The 20683-nt window shown below is 46.0% G+C and overlaps 2 protein-coding genes across 6 annotated transcripts in view; both read left to right on the forward strand.

Annotated features, from left to right (window-relative positions):
• The window catches only part of ABCC9 (ATP binding cassette subfamily C member 9), an 81902-nt gene extending 76795 nt beyond the window's left edge, over window positions 1-5107 (forward strand). For 3 of the 4 annotated variants that reach the window (XM_068141960.1, XM_068141961.1, XM_068141963.1), the window contains 2 exons: window positions 81-143; window positions 3505-5107. In XM_068141960.1, coding sequence (XP_067998061.1) covers window positions 81-143; window positions 3505-3642 — 201 coding nt within the window. In that variant the 3' untranslated portion in view covers window positions 3643-5107. Of the gene's footprint in view, window positions 1-80; window positions 144-2100; window positions 2281-3504 lie in introns of all 4 variants that reach the window. The other variant, XM_068141962.1, reaches the window with a different exon arrangement.
• A 6517-nt stretch (window positions 5108-11624) lies between these two features.
• Window positions 11625-19113, forward strand: KCNJ8 (potassium inwardly rectifying channel subfamily J member 8). Of its 2 annotated transcripts, none has more exons than XM_068141964.1 (3): window positions 11625-12067; window positions 12337-12776; window positions 16257-19113. In XM_068141964.1, the coding sequence occupies exons 2-3, from the start codon at window positions 12412-12414 to the stop codon at window positions 17155-17157; spliced, it is 1266 nt and encodes a 421-aa protein (XP_067998065.1). In that variant the 5' UTR covers window positions 11625-12067; window positions 12337-12411; the 3' UTR covers window positions 17158-19113. The 2 variants fall into 2 exon arrangements, with proteins under 2 accessions (XP_067998065.1, XP_067998066.1); XM_068141965.1 differs by having other exon boundaries at window positions 12342-12776.
• The last annotated feature ends 1570 nt before the right edge of the window (window positions 19114-20683 follow it).

Here is a 20683-nt window from a genome sequence, read left to right on the forward strand (position 1 = left end):
TCCCCTCTCTTGTGCCTGAAGAGACAGGAATTGAAATGTACAAAGACTAATTAACTAAAGCAAGCTTTTTCCTTTGGTAGGAAAACATTCTGCAGAAGGTTGTGATGACTGCCTTTGCAGACCGCACGGTTGTGACCATAGCAGTAAGTACTGACGCCAGCAAATGTCCTCTTTCCTCCTTCCTCAGGCAGTTCATCTCGCCTTTCACCAGTTAAACACCACCATATAAAATTAAAACCATCACAAAATAAAACTAAAACACAAACTCAGAATATTCCCAGATACATGCTATCAACCTAAAAACGTTGCAGTAGATGCTACTGTGCTGTAAAGCAGGCCAGACTAAAGCACTTAGATCCAAACAAGGACTTCACAGGGAGCTTCAGCATCTCCATTTTCTCCAAGAAACTTTGGAATCAGTCTCATTAAAAAAGTGAAACTGAACCAATAGCTAAACTGCTATTGAAAGTTGTATCAAAATCTGTATTTGAATTTGGCCTCTGAAGTCTGTGCATGTAGTGTCCATGAGCAGAGCACAGATTTATAAAAGGAGATTCACAGATTCACACAATGGTTTGGGTTTAGGTCTGGACCTGCTGCAACAGCATCAGGTCCCTCTTATGCTGGGGGCCCCGCAGCTGGAGGCAGTGCTCCAGATTGGGTCTTAGCAGAGCACAGGGGCAGAATCCCCTCCCTGCCCTGCTGCTCTCCCTGCTTTGGATGCAGCCCAGCACACAGCTGCCTTCTGGGCTGCCAGTGACCATTGCTGGCTCCTGGGAAGTTTGTCACCAACTGACAGCCCCAAGTCCTTCTCCTCAAGGCTGCTCTTGAGCCACTCCTCACCTATCCTGAATTTGTGTTTGGGATTGCCTTGAACCAGGTGCAGGTCCTTGCACTTGGCCTTGTGGAACTTGATGAGATTGGCTTGGCCCCACCTCTCCAGCCTGTCCAAGTCCCTCTGGATGGATCCCTTCCCTCCTGTGTGTCAACCACACCACACAGCTTGGTGTTGCCCACAAACGTGCTGAGGATGCCTCAATGCCACTGTCCAAGTGGCACTGACAAAGATTTTAAACAGCACTGGTCCTACTACTAACCTCTGAGGGATGCCACTAGTTACTGGTCTTACTTAGGCATGAGATTTCAAAATCTTTTTGATGTGGTTTCTCAAGCTGCATTACCCTTTCTGAATTTCAGAATAAAACTCTGGGTTTATGATAAAGGTTTTTTAAAAATTGAGTCATTGGGTATTGCTCAAAATTGATTTTACATTCAAACAGGTTCATGATATTTTCTCTCATTTTGTTGACATTTCGATTGCTTAGTTTTCTATTGTTCAATGTATCTGTGCAGGTATGCAGTGTAACTGCAGACACGTACATGTATGCACATGCACGCCCCCTTGAAAGAGTCCAGCACAGAACCCCAATGATGCTGAAGGCAGCAGAACATCTTTAGCTTGGAGATAAAGGAGTAGCCTGAAGGGTCAACTCATTCATGTTTAGAAAGATGTGAATGGCAGTGGTGGGAGAATGGAGCCAGTCTCTGCTCAGAGATGTCCAGTGATAGGACAAGGGGCAATAGGTGCAAGCAGGAGCAGAGGAGATTGCATGTGAACATAATGAGAAAGTTGGGTTAGGGTGCCAGAGCCTGGAGCAGGCTGCCCAGAGAGGTTGTGGAGTCACCTTCTCTGGAGACATTACAAACCTACCTGGATGTGTTCCTGTGTGACCTACTCTAGGTGATCCTGCTAGAATCCAGTTCTCCTAGACTCTGGTTTCAAGTCCATCAGTAACTAGTTTGTGTCAAACCACTTAGCCTGGTTCATTACAACAGACTGTAAGGTGCTGGGATGTGCAAATGCTGAAGATGCTAGCAGTAAAACAGTCCATCAGTTACATGCCATTCAAGTGCTCACCACTGTTGCTCTGACTGGAATCTCACTTTTCTTTTGCTTTGCCTTTCCAAACTCAGTGTCTCGAGCCAATTAACACACATTAATATTTAGCTTTCTTCACAGAGTTGACGTCATGTCCTTCCTCTCTTCATTCATGGCTGATCCTTCCTTCACCCACCTGTTTTTCTTTTCTTCTTTTCCAGCACCGTGTATCTCACATCTTGGACGCCAATATTGTCCTAGTCCTTTCTGAGGGCTTTCTAGTTGAATGTGACACTGCCTCAAACTTACTCCTCAAAGAGGACGGCCTGTTCACCACTTTGGTGAAGACTCACAAGTAGACTCTCTCAGTCCACATTGTTCACCAGACTTCTGGCTCTTTGGTAGTTACTTTTACCTCTTTCATTTCCTTTCACTCTGCTTTTCTACTGTACATCTTCTCAGACGAGAGTGCAAGAAGGTGTTTATTGTGTTGTTCCTGGATTTGTTTTAACTTCATGACTGTTTATGCTAGTCATATTTAACTAATGCTTAGGCATGCAGCTAACACTGAATCTATGAAGTCATAGTATCATAGTATCATTCAGGGTTGGAAGGGACCACAAGGATCATCTAGTTCCAACCCCCCTGCCATGGGCAGGGACACCCCACACTAGATCAGGCTGGACAGAGCCTCATCCAGCCTGTCCTTAAACACCCCCAGGGACGGGGCCTCGACCACCTCCCTGGACAACACATTCCAGGGCTTCACCACTCTCATGGTGAAGAACCTCCTCCTCACATCCAGCCTGAATCTCCCCACCTCCAGCTTCATTCCATTCCCCCTAGTCCTATCACTACCTGAGATCCTGAGAAGTCCTTCCCCAGCCTCCCTGTAGGCCTCCTTCAGATACTGGAAGGCCACAATTAGGTCACCTCAGAGCCTTCTCTTCTGCAGACTGAACAGCCCCAACTCCTTCAGTCTGAATCCACCCCATCAAGTAATCCCTGAACTTCAGGCTGTATGGCGAAACACCACACTCTTAGGGCTCATCTTGCCTATACTCGACTGGCTGAATTCATAAGGCATTGAAATCAAACTCAGCCTGGTTTCATTCCTGTTGCCTATGGGGATAAACTATTGCTTGTAGCACACTCAAATTTATTTGTCTCAGAGGGAGCTACTTCATTTACAGAAGAAGACAACCCAAAAGTGCCCTAAGACAGGTGCAGAGTGCACAGTTGGGGTGCAGAGTGCACAGCTGGGGTACAGAGGCCAAGCTGCGGAGCAGGAGGCTAAGCCACCTGACAGCGTAGGCACAGCCAGGACGTTTCTCACTCATATTTCCTAAAAGGGAAGAGGTGTGTCAGTGGTGCCATAGATTATATTCCAACAGCCGTGCCTGTGCGGAGTAGCAATTAGCAGACCAAAACCAAAGTGCATGCTTCAGTACCTCTGGGCTTGGAAGCAGAGGCTGTGAAGCAGTTGGAGAACTCTTCTGACCGAAAGCACCCCAGAAGGGCCTACTCCAGGGCAGGCTTTCGCCCACCGTGTAGGCCAATTAATAAACTGCAAGGAGAATTAGCACGGTGACAAAAAAACTTCTCTGTGCTTTCCCTTATGGCAGCATCGGGTTCACACCATCCTAACTGCAGACCTGGTCATCGTGATGAAGAGGGGGAACATTCTGGAATACGATACACCTGAGAACCTGCTCTCTCAAGAAGATGGCATCTTCGCCTCCTTCGTCAGGGCTGACATGTGAAGAACTGCACCATACACTTAAAGAGCTTCTTTTTGAAACATATGGATTGCAAATAATTTTTACTCAATGTAACATCATTTTTATCTTTGGGTTGTTTTTTTTTAAGAGATACTTTCTTGACACTTCCATCTTCCAAAGCAATAAAACCTATTGCGACACATGGATGCCTCAAAGCCATCAAAGCCATGCCGCCTGGTTCAAAAGCTCTTCAGCTTCACACACATAGCATATGAACACACAGAGGCAGAAGTTTTACTTTCCTGGGAATGTGGCATTCCCCTTTGACTCCTTAGTGACTTCATTTTCTTTTACAGAAAGCAAAGGAATGCACTGCTCTCAGATGATACTCTGTGTGCTACGCTGGAACCAGCAACCAAATTGTGAAGTTTGTCAAGGAAACGAGATCCCCAGAGGGGAGACATTGAAAAAAAATAATAATAATAAAAAAATATTCCAAACCCATAGCACTTGGGGCAATTTGCTGCATTCCAAAGGCATAAACTTCACTCTTCATACTGTAGTGGAGCAGTGAATGGGGGAAAGGAATTTTAACAGAAATAAGGAAATTCTTCCTATTCACTGAAGTTCTCACACTGTAGTTATCACAGCACTGTTCTTCAGTGCAGTGATGGCTGAACCCTGCAGTCAATTCCCAAATCCATATTTGTTCTGCAAACCTATTTGTCATGCATGCTTCGATAGGCTTATAGAGGAATTTTGTACAGTATCTTTAAGACTTTGTATTACAGTTAATTTGAATTTATCAACTTGATATTAGCCAAGCTTTTAAACACACCTACTAAAAGATTCTACATAAAAATGGCATGTCATTGGCCAACCACTAATTGTTTTGCATATCTTTAGTCCTTCACATTATTGTTTTTATCCTGGGACAATCCTGTTTTCTTCCTTTGCACATTTCCGGCACATCTCTAAATCAGATCTAGTCCAAGAAGAGATCAGTTTTAAGTTGTTGCTATATGTTCAAGAATTGGGGTGGATTTAAATGCATAATAACACCATACAACTTTGAAAAGGTTCCCTGCACTTTGCTAATGTATATGGCTAGATTCTGAACCATGACAACTGCACAATAAACCTCCAGAAGGAGTTTCACAGGCATTTGAAGGCACAGGTTGAGACATCAGCTTGCTTGATGTCTCAATGTGTTGAAACATGTATTCAATGTGATTCTTATTCACCTATTTTTATGAGATTTAGGAAGAACACAAGATGAGCTTAAGCCTATTTCTGGTGTAGTTAAAAGAACACAAGAAAGTACACATGGAGGGGGAAAAAATATGTATTTTGGAAAAGCTGTAGGAGTTAAATATGGTCTGGTAGTGTGGAAACTGATTTAGTCACTTATCTTTTTGGTTGGTTGTTTTTTTCCATCTTGATTATTGGAAATAAAAGCTATGTGATATAACTAAACAAAAAAGTCCCCTCAGTCTTGAAAATTTTATGAGAGGAAGTACTTCTGTGATTTCCCTGCCTACTTTCCCTGCTCTCTTGGGACTGATTCCCTCTGTCAACCTTTGTCATACAAGGAAATTTAAAAAAAGAAAGAAAAGCAGATGTTGACAGCAGAAGCACATGTTGTTACACTGATTTCAGAGCCAAAATCAGTCCTGGGTTAATTTCACTGTCCTCAGTGAAAAGCTAATTGAATTCCTTGATGTCAGACTCAGACAGTATGAAGAACAAATAAGTTTAACTGCCTATCTTTGATGACAATGTAGGTCTGATTTAAGTGGTGCCAGCTAGCTCAGTGAGATCCCAGTTTCCACTACATTAAAGGGTTGCTTCAGGCCTGGGACTGTCCCTTCCTGTATGAGGCCTAACAACTAGCTACTCATTACTGTTTCTCCTAAACTAGAACTATCCCATACAATCTTTGTGTTTATTACTGAGTGAAAACTTAACTGTGCTGGGAAACACAATGTAGAGGCTTTAAGTCGTTCTTGAAGCAGGTCTTTAAGTCTCTGCCATAAAGCACCACTGTTGACATGTAGCAAGGGGACAATTTCCCTTCTGAAGATCCAGTATTTAAAACAGATCTCTTCATCTACTCACTCTTCTGGGGATCTACTCCAGCAGAGTGAATGCTAGGATTCATCTAAGGTGAATTATTTTGACTATATTTTCCAGGCAATCGAAGATTGAAAGACAGTAAGAATCTCCTTAAAAGCAGCTTTGCCTGAACCACTTCTGTTCTGCTAATTGTTGCTTATGCTTCAGGGATTTGGGGAGCATGATGATTATTTAGACTTGACATTACAAACAATACAGTTACCAAACAGGAAAGTTATTTTTGTCTTTGGGGTTTTGTTTACTGGTTTTTTAGTTTGGTTTTTTGTGTTTTGGGGGGGGTTTTGAAGGACATAAGTCAATGGATGTGATGATTCCTAATTCTGAGCTGGCTTAGTTGCTGCACTTTTGTAACTTCATAGAATGGTTTAGATTGGAAGGGACCTTAAAGATCATCTAGTTCCAACCCCCTGCCACAGGCAGGGACACTTTCCACTAGACCAGGTCGCTCAAGGCCTCATCCCACCTGGCTTTGAACACCTCCAGGGAGGGGGCATCCATGACTTCCCTGAGCAATCTGCCCTTGCTTCCCCTAAATTCATTTTGTACCAACGTGAAAATAGCCCAAATAATATGGCATCATTACATCTCAAACCTCTGCCAGCAAAAAGTAGTTCCAATGAATTATGTTTTCTTAAAATACAGATTATCCAGGTTTTATCTAGTCAGGTAAGTCTCTTCAAACTTAGCCTGGAGAAGAAAAAGCTCCAGAGAGACCAAGTAGCAGCCTTCCAGTACCTGAAGGGGGCTACAAAAGGCTGCAGAGGGACTGTTTTGCAAAGGCCTGCAGTGATAGGATGAGGAGCATCTAGTTTCACCCCTCTGCCATGGGCAGGGACATCTCCCACTAGACCGGGTTGCTCAAAGCCATATCCAGCCCAGTCTTAAACTCTTCCACAATTTCTCTGGGCAACCCACTCTGGTGTCTCACCATCCTTCTAGTACCTAATCTATATATACCCTCCTCTAGTTTAAAACCATTGCCCCTTGTATAATCATCACACACCCTTATAAAAAGTCCTTTTCCAGCCTTCCTGTGGGCTGGAAGGTGGAAAGACACTATAAGGTCTCCCTTGAAAACCTTCTCTTCTCCAGGCTGACAGATCCAACTCCCTCAGCCTGTTACCATGTTGCACATTCCACTGCCCATACATTCCTTCATTCCCATGTACCTATCTTAGTCTGTTTTATCCATAAATACATTCCAAGGCTGTCCATGCTCTGGATAACAGGTATGAATAAGTAATGAACAATGCCAGCTAACTCTGCTCAGAAGAGTGTCTTGACATTACTCCTATCACACTGCTTAGCTCTCCCTTTCATTTACTTCAGGGGTTTCTGACTGTACCAGCTTACATCTGTGATGCAATTACATCCATAAGCTTAAATGCCTGGTCAAATATTTAACCATGTAACTAAGGAACTAATGTAGCTTGGTGTAAATGACATGGTCCAGAACCACCACCCCTCCATATCACAGCTGCAGATGCCTCCTAGCAGCATATTCTTTGAAAAGCAGAAAATTAGAGATTCACATTTAGTGGTTACACGTGGGGTTTCATTAGTATTTTGCTCATTGCTCTTTCAGCAATACCAGCTGTGATCATTAGACTGCTCCACCAGAGGGAGGAATGTGACAGCAAGCCCTCTGTCTGACAGCAAGCTCACTGAACATCTCCAAACCTCAATGTGTGCCTTAGTAACACTGGATGAGCAGCAGTAGTTACACATATTTTTATGAGCAAGACTATATTTCTCCTGCTGCTTTTGCAAGAAACAAGGTGGGGGGGGTGGGGGGGGGGGTAAGTAAAAGGCTGGTTTGGGGTAAGAGATACCCTTAGGTTGCAGTTTCTGCTCTTTCATGTTTGATGGATCTCCTGTCAGGTCAGCTGGGGAAGGGTTCATCCACGAGATCCAAATATGGCTTATCAGCTTTGTGTCTTTGTGGAAGCCTTGCGCTGAGTGCATGACATCTCTGGATGCCTGCAGAGTCATCCTATCTCTAAGCTAAGATTAGAATTTCAAACAAAGCTTATTACAAAGCAGGATTTTCTGAAAGGGCTGGACACAGCTATGATGTGGAAATTTCAGCTTCATGTCTAAGCATGTCATTTAATCCCTGTTTAGATAGGCATAATTGTCAAGTGGTATTTACCACAGTATCGGTGACTCCTGTGGGTGGAGGGGAAACAGCAAGGGGGGAGATGCATGATGGCCTTGAACAAAACTGGACCCACGCTCTCCATCAAGTCTGAGCATTTTTTTGCCTGAAAAGGCTGTGTTCACAGCACTCAGACACCCTGTTCCTTATAAAATGGGTTAGAAGACATTTTGGGAGATTTACCCAGCTATTACTTACATCTCAGACTTAAATGTGTATGTGGCAACCAAGCAAGTATTTAAAAGGGCAAAGGGGAACATTTTTAGTAGCTGTCACTCTCCAGAGCACGTTCACACGCTGCAACTTGGGGAAGTGGATGTTGTGCACGTCTCAGAATGTTTAGCCAGGAAAAGGGAATAGATCATCTGCTCCTGATCTTCACATCCCAGCGCTCATGGTCCAGCAGGCTTCCTCAAAGCAAATGTCAAGTGTAGGAGAGGAGGAAGGCACCCCTTCTGGTGACAGGGAAACTCTTTCAGTATTGAACAGGCAGAGAGGGAAAGAGAGACTTTAATGAGCACTTTTCTTCCAGTGTATGATGGCAGGTAAAACAACCAATAACTTCTGTTTAGGCATACTTAGGGTTGTGCCAAGTGTGCTAGGTGGAAACCCCCCCCACCTCAGCTACAAAAAACCACAAAACAATTGGCTTCTGCATGGTGCCAAATTAAGGGGGAGGAACCTCCAGCACATTAGCAGTAGAAACACAAGGGGCTGAGGGATCTCTGATAGAACTGGCACTGACAGAAGTTTCTGCTCCACCTGATCAGCTTGAGGAAGGTCCCTTCTTTCTCCCACCTGCCTTCAAAGGTAATTTTGATCTGTTTTGCCAAACCAGCAGTTAATCCACACACTAACCTTGTGTCACAAGGTCCCAGGGACTGCTAGCAGAGATGTGGCAAGGAGCACACTGGCAGCTGAGGGGCCTTGGCATGGTGAGAAGGGGCTGAGGCTGAGTACAGCCACAGTGGTGGCTTATGCTCTGAAGTGGCAAGTAAATAAAAGGGACATTCCTGGGTGTATCAGTGTCCCTGTTTATAAAGCCCTGGAGGAAACTGTGCCATTAAGCATGCAACATGAGCAAATCTGTGTCAAAAGCAAAATTTTACAGCCCAAGGTTCTTATGAAAAAGGAGAGAGATTTACATAGGATCACAGAATGATTAAGGTTGGAAAAGCCCTCTAAGATCATCAAGTCCAACTGTCAACCTAACACCCCCACTAAACCATGTCCTGAAGTGCCATGTCTACATGTCTTTCGAATGCCTCCAGGGATGGTGACTCCACCACCTCCCTGGGCAGCCTGTTCCAATGCCTGACCACTCTTGCAGTAAAGATTTTTTTTCCTAATATCCAATCTAAACCTCCCCTTGTGCAACTTGAGGCCATTTTCTCATCCTATTGCTAGTTACCAGGGATAAGAGACCAATGCCTAGTTCACTTCAACCTCCTTTTGGAGAGTTGTAGAGAGCCAGAAGGTCTCTTCTTGGCCTGTTTTTCTCCAAACTAAACAACCTCAGTTCCCTCAGCTACTCCTCACTGTTCTCCAGACCCTTCACCAGCCTTGTTGTACTTCTCTGGATGTGCTCCAGACCCTCAATGTCTTTTTTACAGAGAGGGTCCCAAAACTGACCCCACTATTTGAAGGATGGCTTCCCAGTGCCAAGTATAGAGGCAAAATCCCTTCCATACTCCGGCTGGCCACACTGTTCCTGATACAGGCCAGGATGTTGTTGGCCTTCTTGGCCACCTGAGCACACTTCTGGAACATGTCATTCCCTGACAGTTCTTTGTCTTTTGAGATGCAGCTAGCAGCCATACTAGGGAACACCAGCACAGAACAAATGCTTCACAGAAGATAAAAAGGAGAAAGAAGGAGGAAAAGGATAAGGAAAAAGTAAAAAGAACAGGTTTGTTGGTTTATTTTTTTTCTTTTCTCACGTGTATTAAATCACTCGTTTCCAATAGTTACAATCAAGTGAGAGGTATGTTTGGAGGCTGCATCAAAAAGGTAAGTCAGCCCCCTAAGACCAGTCTCTGCCACCCCATTTGTAGCAGGGTAATGTCCCAAGTCCTCCAACCCAAGCCCACGAAGTGCCATAGATGGCACCAATTGCATTGACCCTGCAGATACCCATCCAAGTGATTTTATGTAGGTGTTCTCAGAGCCTGCTTAGAATCTAAAGGTAATAGTTTGAGATTCTGATTTGTCAGACTGGAGCTGGTCATCTGCCTACAGTTATTTTTCATATATAAATGTTTGGTTAATTACCTAAAATGACTGGGGGGATTGAGTCTGTTTCTTCCCTGACTATTGGATATCTGGTATTACAAAAGGATATTGGTTATCTAGTATCACAAAAGGATAGTGGATATCTGGTATCACAAAAGGCCAGTGCTAGAAAAGTTTCCAGGAATCACTCGTCTGTTTAAGGCTGAGCACGTGCATGCGTTCAACAGGGTGGATATCATCAAGCTGAGGATTAAACTGCCTGTCAAATGTGCACTCTCAATATTTCCAAGCCTGAATACCCTTAAAGCCTTCCTGATGGCAGCAGGCCTGACAAGTGTTTCTTTCTTTCTCTAGTTTACAGAGAGAAGTAAGCTATTTTACTCTGTGTAAATTTTGTGCTGCATAGGTCATTCGCTTGACAGATACACAAAGAAGTTTAGAAACCTCCCTACTGTACACACACACATTCCTTGGGCATGGGGGAGTTAATCCAACACAATGAAAGCCCTGCTTCGTTAAAATCTAAATTTAGATCTTTTCATAAAGTTGATGTACTGTTTATTCTCCTTACTACAAACCCTAAGACTCTGGGGGGAAAGAAAAAAAGAAAAGGGAGGAAAAAAAAACCAAACAGCTCCAGTTTCCAAGAATGCAAGTTTCCATTAAGCACAAAAGCCAAAACCTTGACCTGTGGGAAAAAGAATGATCTTCTGCAAGGTTACTGTAGCCACCCTGTGAAATTTCTCCAATCCCCATGCCACATACAGTGCCTGTGACACCAACTGAACCTGACTCTGTGCCCAACAAGAGCTGTGAAGCACAGAACTGAATCTCTTTTGGCTTTTCTTGCAGAAACAGGCAATTGCGTTTGTCAAAAGCAGGGAAGTCCATAAGGGTTTGGCTTTGGTCCTCCAAACGCTTACACACACGATTCGCTTTCTGCCCGCGAGTTGTCTCAGGCAGCGTCGGAGAAACGCAAAGTTAAAAAAGGCACAAAACTGTTGGCTGGCCATAGGGAGCGAGCAAGCGTGCCGCTGCCCAGCCGCAGCCAGGGATTGGCTTGGGGTGCCCAGAGCCAGCTCCCTGCAAAAAAAGGCACAAGCAAACACTGCAAGCTCCTCGCTCCCCTGCTACATTTGCTGGACTCAGCCTAGAATCACTTCCATCACCCTTCCAGCCGCATGTAGGGCTTCGCGCAGGGTGGGGTGTGCGGGGGTGCCTGTACCCCGCACCTAGACACTCTAGGCTGCCCCGCTCCCCGCCCTCCCTACAGCCCAGCCTGACCCCAGCCCGCCCCAGCCCGGCGCTGCGGAGCCGAACCGGCCGTGCCCCGCGGCTCCGCTCGGGCCGGCCCGGCACGGCTGCGTCCCGCCCCGCCGCGCTCTGGTAAGTGGGGGCCGGGGCCGGCGGCTGGGCGCGGGCGGGTGAAGCCCCGTGCCCCTGCGCTGAGGTGACCCTGCGAAGCGGTGGAGGGTCAGGCAGCCCCTGCCCTCCCCCGGTGGGACGGGCCAGCCGGCGGGGAGCTGCGGGGAGACGGGCTTGCCCTAGGCTTGTTCGGTCATCCGTTTGGGGACAAAGTTTGGAAATAAAGGGAGGGTTCTGCCGCCTAATCCCAGAAAGGAAGGCGAGCTGCCAAGGGGAAATGCGACCGCCTGCTCCGCGCAGTCCCCTTGCCTGCCTCCCGCAACTCCAGCGCAGCTGCTTCCTGTGATGTTTGCGGGGGACTGGAGAGGAGCTTTCGGCAGGGCTCCTGGCTGCGCTGCTACGCTAAAGCAGTCAGAAATGAGTCTCCGAGGTCTTCCCGCACACCAGCCTTGCTGCTAACCACAGAAGTCCGATTCTTCGGGGCTTGAAGGATGTGAATAACTTAGTGCTCCGTGTTGCAGTACCCAGCAGGGCGCTGCTGTCTCCCGGAGGAACAACCTGAGGAACCAACCTGTCGTACGTCATGTAACTTTACAACAAGTCTGCCAGACCCGTGTGCAGCTTCCCTTCTTGCAAGGAGTTTCAGAATAGCATCTTTCGTTTCTGTTATGAGCTGACACCAGCTGATTTCATTAAAATGATGGTCTGAAAGAGGGAGGGTGCTGCAGAACACATAACTGTACAGTGACATTTACTGTAATGATCATTGGAAGGGGGTACCTAATCGGGGCTTCTTCTTGTGGCACACAGGTGACAAACCTGACCAGGTTCTCACTGTTTTGCAGGGTAGAGTGAGCCCTGCAGAGGGACCACACCCCCGCCTTTTTGCATCTTGCTGAGTGGACTATGGTGGCAGGAAGATGTTGGCTCGGAAGAGTATCATCCCTGAAGAGTATGTGCTGGCACGGATCGCTGCCGAGAACCTGCGCAAGCCACGCATCCGAGACCGGCCGCGCAAAGCCCGCTTCATCGCCAAGAACGGGGCATGCAACCTGGCGCACAAGAACATCCGCGAGCAGGGGCGATTCCTGCAAGACATTTTCACCACCTTGGTGGACCTCAAGTGGCGTCACACGCTGGTCATCTTTACTATGTCCTTCCTGTGCAGCTGGCTGCTCTTTGCCATGATGTGGTGGCTGGTAGCTTTTGCCCATGGCGACATGGACCCAAGCACAGAGAGCGCTACAAACAGCACCAAGTGGACACCCTGTGTGACGTGTGTCAGGTAAAGTCTAGCCTGTGAGATGAAGAAAGGGGGGGAGTAGAGCTGCCTGCTGCCCTGCCAGTGCCTAAAATGCAGCTTTTGGGTTACATGAATGGTTGTGTTTGGTTGAGACAATTGAAAAGTGCGGTGTTTTCCTCTAGATTACATAAATTCAGCAAGCCTTCTGGGCTTGGAAAATACTGTACTGTAGATTTCTTTGATTCCTTACAGGATCTGAAAGAGAGGGAGACCTGCTGCTTTTCATGTGTCTCCACACTGTGGGTAACATACCTTGCCTGTCGAGCTAAGAGCCTGCTACAAGAGTGGGTATGTGTTATATGTGTTGTAACGTTTACAGCAGCAGGAGCATCCCCAGAGTGGTGCTCCAGAGAAAGGTGGCCACCAGAGGCAGGGTACTGGCCACTAGAGGCAAGGGTACTGGCCACCAGAGGCAGGGAACCAGACACCAGGCAGGGCACCAGGCAGGGCTAGCAGGAAGAGTGGCATTTAGGGCAAAACTAGACATCTTTCAAGACAACTCTCATCAGAGAGCTAGATATGGGGTGCTTCAAAATGTTTTGATGAAGCCATAGATCAGTAGTTTGACAGAGGAACAGTTTCCACTTAGTGTGCATGATGTGACAGACAGCAAAAGCTTAAGGGAGTGCTGGGTGAAATGTGACCTGTTAAAGTATTTTGCTTTCTGTCCACAAAGCCATGACAATTTTCCAGGCACTGAGAAACTGACAGGCACATGGAAGAGAAGAGGTACCGCATGCTGGAGGTAGAATAAGTGAGAAGAGTGGTGCTTTGTCACCTCAATAGTAATACATTTTTGAGCGGGGCTTTTTATGCCACCAGGTTTTTAATTAGAAGAATCTGGGTTGGGTACAACCAGACTGCCACAGATCAGCTGCCTTTACACACTGCAGTGCTGCAGGGACAGCTGAGACATCAGAGTATCTCCTTCACTTTTCTCCTGCGCTTAGTTTTGAGGTACCTCGAAAAGTTTGGAGGGACATTGTATGTGGCTCATGGGGGAGCAGACACTGCACTCTGCCTTTGTTGTGATACTTTTCTGCTAAATGGTGGTTTTCCAAGCTAAAGGAAATGGGAATTTTTTTCAAGCATGAGGTTGGAGGTTTGGGGGGGATGGTGTGCTGCCTATTTCTTTTCCAATAAACTGGTCACAAGCAGTCACCTCTGAAATGAGATGCCATGATCCAGCTTGTGCCTGCTGAGATGTCACCTCAGATGTTTCTAGGACTTATGGGATTTGTCCAACCCAAATTAGCTAGTAGCTACACACTTGCGGTCTTCGGGGTCAGCTGGGAGGACATCCACTCTGCAGAGCATGAGTCATCTGCCAAGGGCTTTGTGGTGCAGGGACAAGGGGGTCCGGTGGCCATGGCTCCCTCACCATAGCCGCAGCTGCAGCAGCCCCCCATCAGCAGCTCTTCCAGAATGGCTGCTAACCTCTGCTGTGAGGACAGCCTGGAGGGGTGTGGAAAAACAGGACAAGTGGATTGCTGGAACTTTCGGGTTTAGCCCGTAACAAAACACCCATCGCTCCCTTGTGCAACTACCTGGGATGGCTCAGCCAACAGCTGCTCATGTGTCCATGTCCAAGCCATGGGAAGTTTTCCCTTCCTAGTGAATTGCTTAATCTTCTTAATCCGGCTACTGCTTTGGACAAAGCAATGAAATAGCAATGTGATTGATGACATTTTTAAGAATGATGAGTTGTTGGATGCAAAATACATTTCATATTGCAATGGATGTAAAATATATTTCATATTGCAACGATCTGTATGCCAGAATAAAGGCAAATGCTTTTGAACTTGCTTTCCTGAGATTTAGGCCCACATAAATTTCAGGAGAGCTTCCTTGGGTAGGTGCCATTACAGATTTATGGGAAAGCTGCTTTTGGCTTTGGAAATTTTAACCAGTGCCTAGGACTTGAGCAGTACTTTAATTTTTCAAAGTACTGTAGACATTTCTAAGTCTTATAGCTCTTTACAACAGAAAGCATAGGTTAGCCAAAGAGGAAAACTCTTACACAGCTCTGAGGGAAAAGACCTGGGAATAGTGTGGAGTTTGTGGCTTCTCGTGGTCAGAATGCTGTACAAACTTGCTGCTTCAGGAATTCAGTCGCAAAAAGGTGGATTCTCTTTTCATGTTTGTTTTGTGTGTGTGTGTGTTTTGGGGTTTTTTTTAAGAGGAGAGCTGTTGAGAGAAATCAGAGTCTCTACTCCTGAGAGCTTTGAGTTGAATGAACTTGAATTAACTCTAAACCAGAAGCTTCACTCTGTGTGATAGTAAACATTCATGAACATAAGTAATCATCACATGGATTCTGTTAATCAACTTTTTCATCCCTTGATTTCTTCAAAGGGAAATGCAAGTAGGAAGCCCTCACTGCAAGGGAAATTGCCAAAGATTTAAACAAATAAACTAGAGAAGGAAATAAATAATGAAGAAAAAAAAAAAAGACAAATTTCTGTCAAAGAGATCTCTGCAGAGCCTGATTGGTTTTCTGAAAGATGAACTTTCTCATTCAACAGCAAACTATCTCTGATGTTGCTTATGCTGTTTTAATGTCTCCTCACGGTCCCAGCTTTCACTGAAAATAGGAATATGAAATAAAAGGCAGATTAATTGAAAAGAAAACAAACCCAACAAATGGTTTAGAACCATCTTCATGGACAGGACATTTTTTCCACAGGTAAAACCACTCTGAGCATGACAATGCATCAAATGACTGTGAGCTTAGTTCATATGAGAACTGGATAAACCCCAAGGTACTGATTTTAGACATAAGAGACTTTGGTGAGGGTTATAACTGGTTATAAAAGGACATTAAAGAGCCTGGCATACACCCTATGGCATTGTGGATGTGGTGGTTTTAGGCTATGCCTTTAAAATGTAGTTAGGGATTTTGAGCAGTGGATAATGCATTTTGGAAAGTTTGCAGGCAGCATCCTCTGATGTGCAGCACTATAGCGTATTAGGGTCCTCTAACTGAATCCTGCTAAAGGGGACCATGACTCAGGTAGCATGAGTGAAATTCCCTGCACAGGCTGGTGAAAGAATTTCAGGGTACCGGCTGAGTGCTCACTGTTGCTAAAACCACTGCTTTCCACCAAGAGCTTAATGTGTTGGAGAAGGTGGAAAGCCTAGGTGCTGCAGCACTGTTGACTAATACTGTGGGTTGGATGTGTTCCTGAACAGAGAGTCTAGTGAGCTTCTCAGCTAGTGGTACAGGTGGTCTTTTAGGAGCTCAGGTTCAGAGGTCTTCCCTGCCAAACCATCAGATACACCAACCATACAAAAACAGAGTCATCAGGCCTACAGTGCTTTTGTTGGTGTTAATTGAAGGCTTACCTGTACCAGGACTGTACAAATAGGTCCTTACACTGCTTTCTAGAAAGTGAATCTCAATAGCTTCTCAGTTTGTGTTCCATGTCCTTACAGTTAACTTTGTACAATCTTCTTCTCCAGGTCTTTCACCTCTGCTTTCCTCTTCTCCATTGAAGTTCAGGTGACCATTGGTTTTGGGGGCAGGATGATGACAGAGGAATGTCCCCTGGCCATCACAGTCTTGATCCTGCAGAACATCGTGGGTCTGATCATCAACGCTGTGATGCTGGGCTGCATATTCATGAAAACTGCGCAGGCCCACCGGCGGGCAGAGACCTTGATCTTCAGCCGGCAGGCCGTCATCGCCGTGCGGAACGGCAAACTCTGCTTTATGTTTCGAGTGGGAGACCTGAGGAAGAGCATGATCATCAGCGCCTCGGTGAGGATCCAGGTGGTGAGGAAGACTACCACCCCTGAAGGAGAAGTCATACCCATCCACCAAGTAGATATCCCTGTGGATAACCCCATTGAAAGCAACAACATTTTTCTTGTGGCTCCTCTAATCATTTGCCACGTCATAGACAAGCGGAGTCCTCTTTACGATATCTCCGCCGCTGACCTGGCGCTCCAGGACCTAGAGCTCATTGTGATCCTTGAAGGAGTTGTGGAAACAACTGGCATCACCACACAGGCCAGAACCTCCTACGTAGCAGAGGAGATCCTGTGGGGTCACCGCTTTGTGCCCATCGTCACGGAAGAGGAAGGCGTGTACGCAGTTGACTACTCCAAGTTTGGCAACACGGTGAAAGTGGCAGCGCCGCGCTGCAGCGCTCGGGAGCTGGACGAGAAGCCATCCATCCTCATCCAGACCCTGCAGAAGAGCGAGCTGTCGCACCAGAACTCCCTGCGGAAACGCAACTCCATGAGGAGGAACAACTCCATCCGCAGGAGCAACTCCGTGCGGAGAACCAACTCCTCCCTCATCGTGCCCAAAGTGCAGTTTATCACACCCGAGGGGAGTCAAAGTGCCTCAGAAACGTGACATACAGCTTGGTAGGAGGTCGGTGAGCTTCAGGAGGAGGAGCAGGAACAGAAGACACCTGTGTGGTTTGGTTAAAATGAGCTGCACAAGAGCTATTGATGCTGTTACTGAAAGCACCACCTCATGGCATTAGGACACACTTGAGCACGTAGTGTATGGGTTAATAAAAAGTGGCACACACACACTGCAGAGAACACAGATCACTCGTGTAGGATAATGTCTACTGATGCTTGCTTTAACGGCATGCAGTGTTTTGCCCTATGTATTTTTCCTGTCAAGGGTTTCTTGCATATCTTCTCTTGCTGGCTGACACAAAATGTATTGGGTTTTTTCCTGTGCAGGTTACCCACCTGCAGGCAGGAGTGAGTGCTTTTCACAAATTGCTGCATACAGTAGCTCCCACAGGTTTTTTGGTTGGCTGGTTTTTGAGCAGGATATTGGGATATCAACCCTTGGGGATGAATTCCTTGATCTCCTGAAAAGGAGCAGCTGTTCAGCCTGGAGAAGAGACAGCTCTGGGGAGACGTCAATACCTGAAGGGGACCTACAGGAAGGCTGGGGAAGGACTGTTTACAAGGTCTTGTAGCAATAGGATGAGGGGCAATGGTTTGAAACTGGAGCAGGATAAATTTAGGTTGGGTATCAAGAAGAAGTTCTTTACAGTGAGAGTGGTGAAATACTGAAACAGGCTGCCCAGGGATGTGGTTGAGGCCCTGTCCCTGGAGACATTCAAGATCAGACTGGATGTGGCCCTGGGCAGCTTGATGGACTTGGAGGTATCCCTGCTGAGTGCAGGGGGGATTGGACAAGATGACCTTTGAGGGTCTCTTCCCTCCCAATACAATCTGTGAATCTGTGAATTCCTCAATAATTTGACTAGAGAAAAGCCAGTCTTTTACCTGCATTTTTCCAGGTCTTTTCTTTCCCTTGGTTTATGGCAAAGGCATTTTGAGAGCAAATTCAGTTCACATTCACAACCTCCCTGGGCAACCTGTTCCAGCGTCTCACCAGCCTCACTGCAAAGAATTTCTTCCTAATCTCCAGTCTTAATTTGCCCTCCTCAAGCTTGAATCCATTCCCCCTCATCCTATCACTACAGATGCAAAATGTTCCTTCCTACACCGAATAGTTTTCAGAGGGACTTGGGTGCTGCTGCTAAATGACTGTTTTTGAGCAGTGTATCACCAATGGGGTTCTTGTAATCCAGCCTGGAGAATTGGTGGTAAACAGCTTTTCTCTTCAAATTTAAATGGGCATTTCCTATCTAGAGCCTTCCCAAAAATGTCATCACAATTTTTTTCTGCAGGAATAAATCAATGTATGACAGCTGATTGTATCACAGTTGGTAGTGCTGAACTGATGTGTCCTTTTTTCCCTCTCTGAATAAGAAATATAATTACAGAGAAATTCCTGTTCAAATTTCTTACAGGGATTGCCCTGCTATGTGTGTGGCTCATGTGCTATCTTTCTCCTGACTTTCCAAGCCACTCAGCCATTTAAATATTTTTGTATTTGCTTATTCTTATCAGGTAAAATAGTCCAAAGCACTGCTGAATTCTCATTCCCTTTTGAAATCAGTTCCTTGCTTTGTGTGGTGTTGAGTTGTGACACAGAGGGGCATTGCTCTGCAGTGTAGGCTCTCCAGAACATAAACATTCACAAAATACTTCATCTGAAGCAGCAGTGGAAACTGAAATTTCTGCTAAAAGCATTCATTCCCTTGCCTACCCACTAATGTTGTGGGAGGATGGATGGTGAACATCTGGAGACACTAATCTGTCTATTGTGTGTCCGAACAATGAACATCTGTAGCTTCCAAGAAGAGTCAGAGCAAAGCATATACAATTTGTCTCTGGCCTCTGTTTTCAGGGCTGTGAATTTCTCTGTGGCTGTCTGTTTCATACATGGTTAAGTCAGATGCTGTACAAAAGCAGCTTTTCTACAAAATAAAGTGTTGGTAATGATTTCTTCCATCTCTGATTTTTTCCCTAGTCATGTCGTTTTTTCCCTTTGTATTCTCCACTCACTCTTCTATACTTTTAGTCCTTCTTGTAACCCAGCCTTTTCTGTGGTACTGTAAAGGACTGACTGCTTGGCTCCACGCCCAGAAGGGTTAACTCCAGCACTCTGGGATGCTGAAGACATCCTACAGCAGGAGAGCCAGGAATATATTCAGGTTTAGTTAATACCTCATCTATGCACTAGGCCTATACCCTAACACCACATCCTAGTGTAGTCCATTGGGTCACTTCAGAGGCACAGACCTTGACTGAGCCCTCTTACATGTATTTCCCAAAACCATGTGCCTTTATCTGTATTGCCCAAAGTTCAGGCAAGGAATCATTCTTTCACTTTTCCATCTGGAAAGGGATATGCACACAGCAATCTCATAGACTAGAAAAACATGGCTAGTTCTGCTTGTCTTGTCTTCCTTCACAATTAAGATTGAGGACATGTTGTGAAACCAATATCCAAGCTCTCCACTGATTATTATTAGCAAATGCTTGTTGCTGCAAGCTAAGAAAGTATTTAGACCAAGACCAGAAAGGAAGTTTGACTAGAGAAAAAGACATTAGCTATTATATAATGAAAGTAACAAAGCCTTCATTATTTTTGACAAATTATATTCTCTGTGGAGCCTGATAGTTTCAAAACACCAGCAGGGGTTTGGAAAGCATCATCAAGCAATAAATCATGTCCTGCTAGACTCTTGTTTTGTGCTTTGCCACTATTAGCAGCAGAGTTTTGTAGCCCCATCATGGCATCTGTGTGTTAGTCTGGTGTTCAGATGCTTGTGGTCACCAAACATGATGCTGGGGATTTGTGATAAGCTGGGTGGCAGCTGACTCCGGGAGCTGTGGTATCACAGTATCACAATATCACAGTATCACTAAGGTTGGAAGAGACCTCAAAGATCATCAAGTCCAACCTGTCACCACAGACCTCATGACTAGACCATGGCACCAAGTGCCATGTCCAATCCCCTCTTGAACACCTCCAGGGATGGTGACTACACCACCTCCCTGGGCAGCACATTCCAATGGAGAATGACTCTCTCGGTGAAGAACTTTCTCCTCACCTCGAGCCTAAACTTCCCCTGGTGCAGCTTGAGACTGTGTCTTCTTGTTCTGGTGCTGGTATTCTGGGAGAAGAGACCAACCCCTTCCTGGCCACAAGCACCTCTCAGGTAGTTGTAGAGGGCAATGAGGTCACCCCTGAGCCCCAGTCTGGTGTCCGGCCACCAGACTCTAAGGGCTGGGGCTCATGGGTGTGGGGCTGGGGCTGGAGTCAGCAAGAACCCTGGTGTCAGTGCCCTAGGTTGGTGAGTCATCCCCATGAGCTGACTAGGAAGCACTGTGGCTCCCCAAGTGCTTTGGACAGTGTCCTTCATAGGAAGGTATTGGTCTTCATGGGAAGCTGATGGGGGGAACTGTTTCTGTGTGTGACAGGTGGCAGTGAAATAGACAAATTCCCACTACTCTAAACCAGATTTCCTAGTTGTGGTGGGTTGAAAATACCCCCCAAC

Source organism: Melanerpes formicivorus, unplaced genomic scaffold, assembly GCF_026170545.1.
Source record: "Melanerpes formicivorus ecotype bairdi unplaced genomic scaffold, bMelFor1.0.p_v2 SCAF_8, whole genome shotgun sequence".
NCBI classification, from domain to species: Eukaryota; Metazoa; Chordata; class Aves; order Piciformes; family Picidae; genus Melanerpes; species Melanerpes formicivorus.

Coding starts and splice junctions, on each gene's coding strand:
- KCNJ8 (XM_068141964.1), top strand. CDS start 12,412: ATGTTGGCTCGGAAGAGTATCATCCCTGAAGAGTATGTGCTGGCACGG. Junction 12,777..16,256: donor CCCTGTGTGACGTGTGTCAG/GTAAAGTCTAGC, acceptor CTTCTTCTCCAG/GTCTTTCACCTCTGCTTTCC.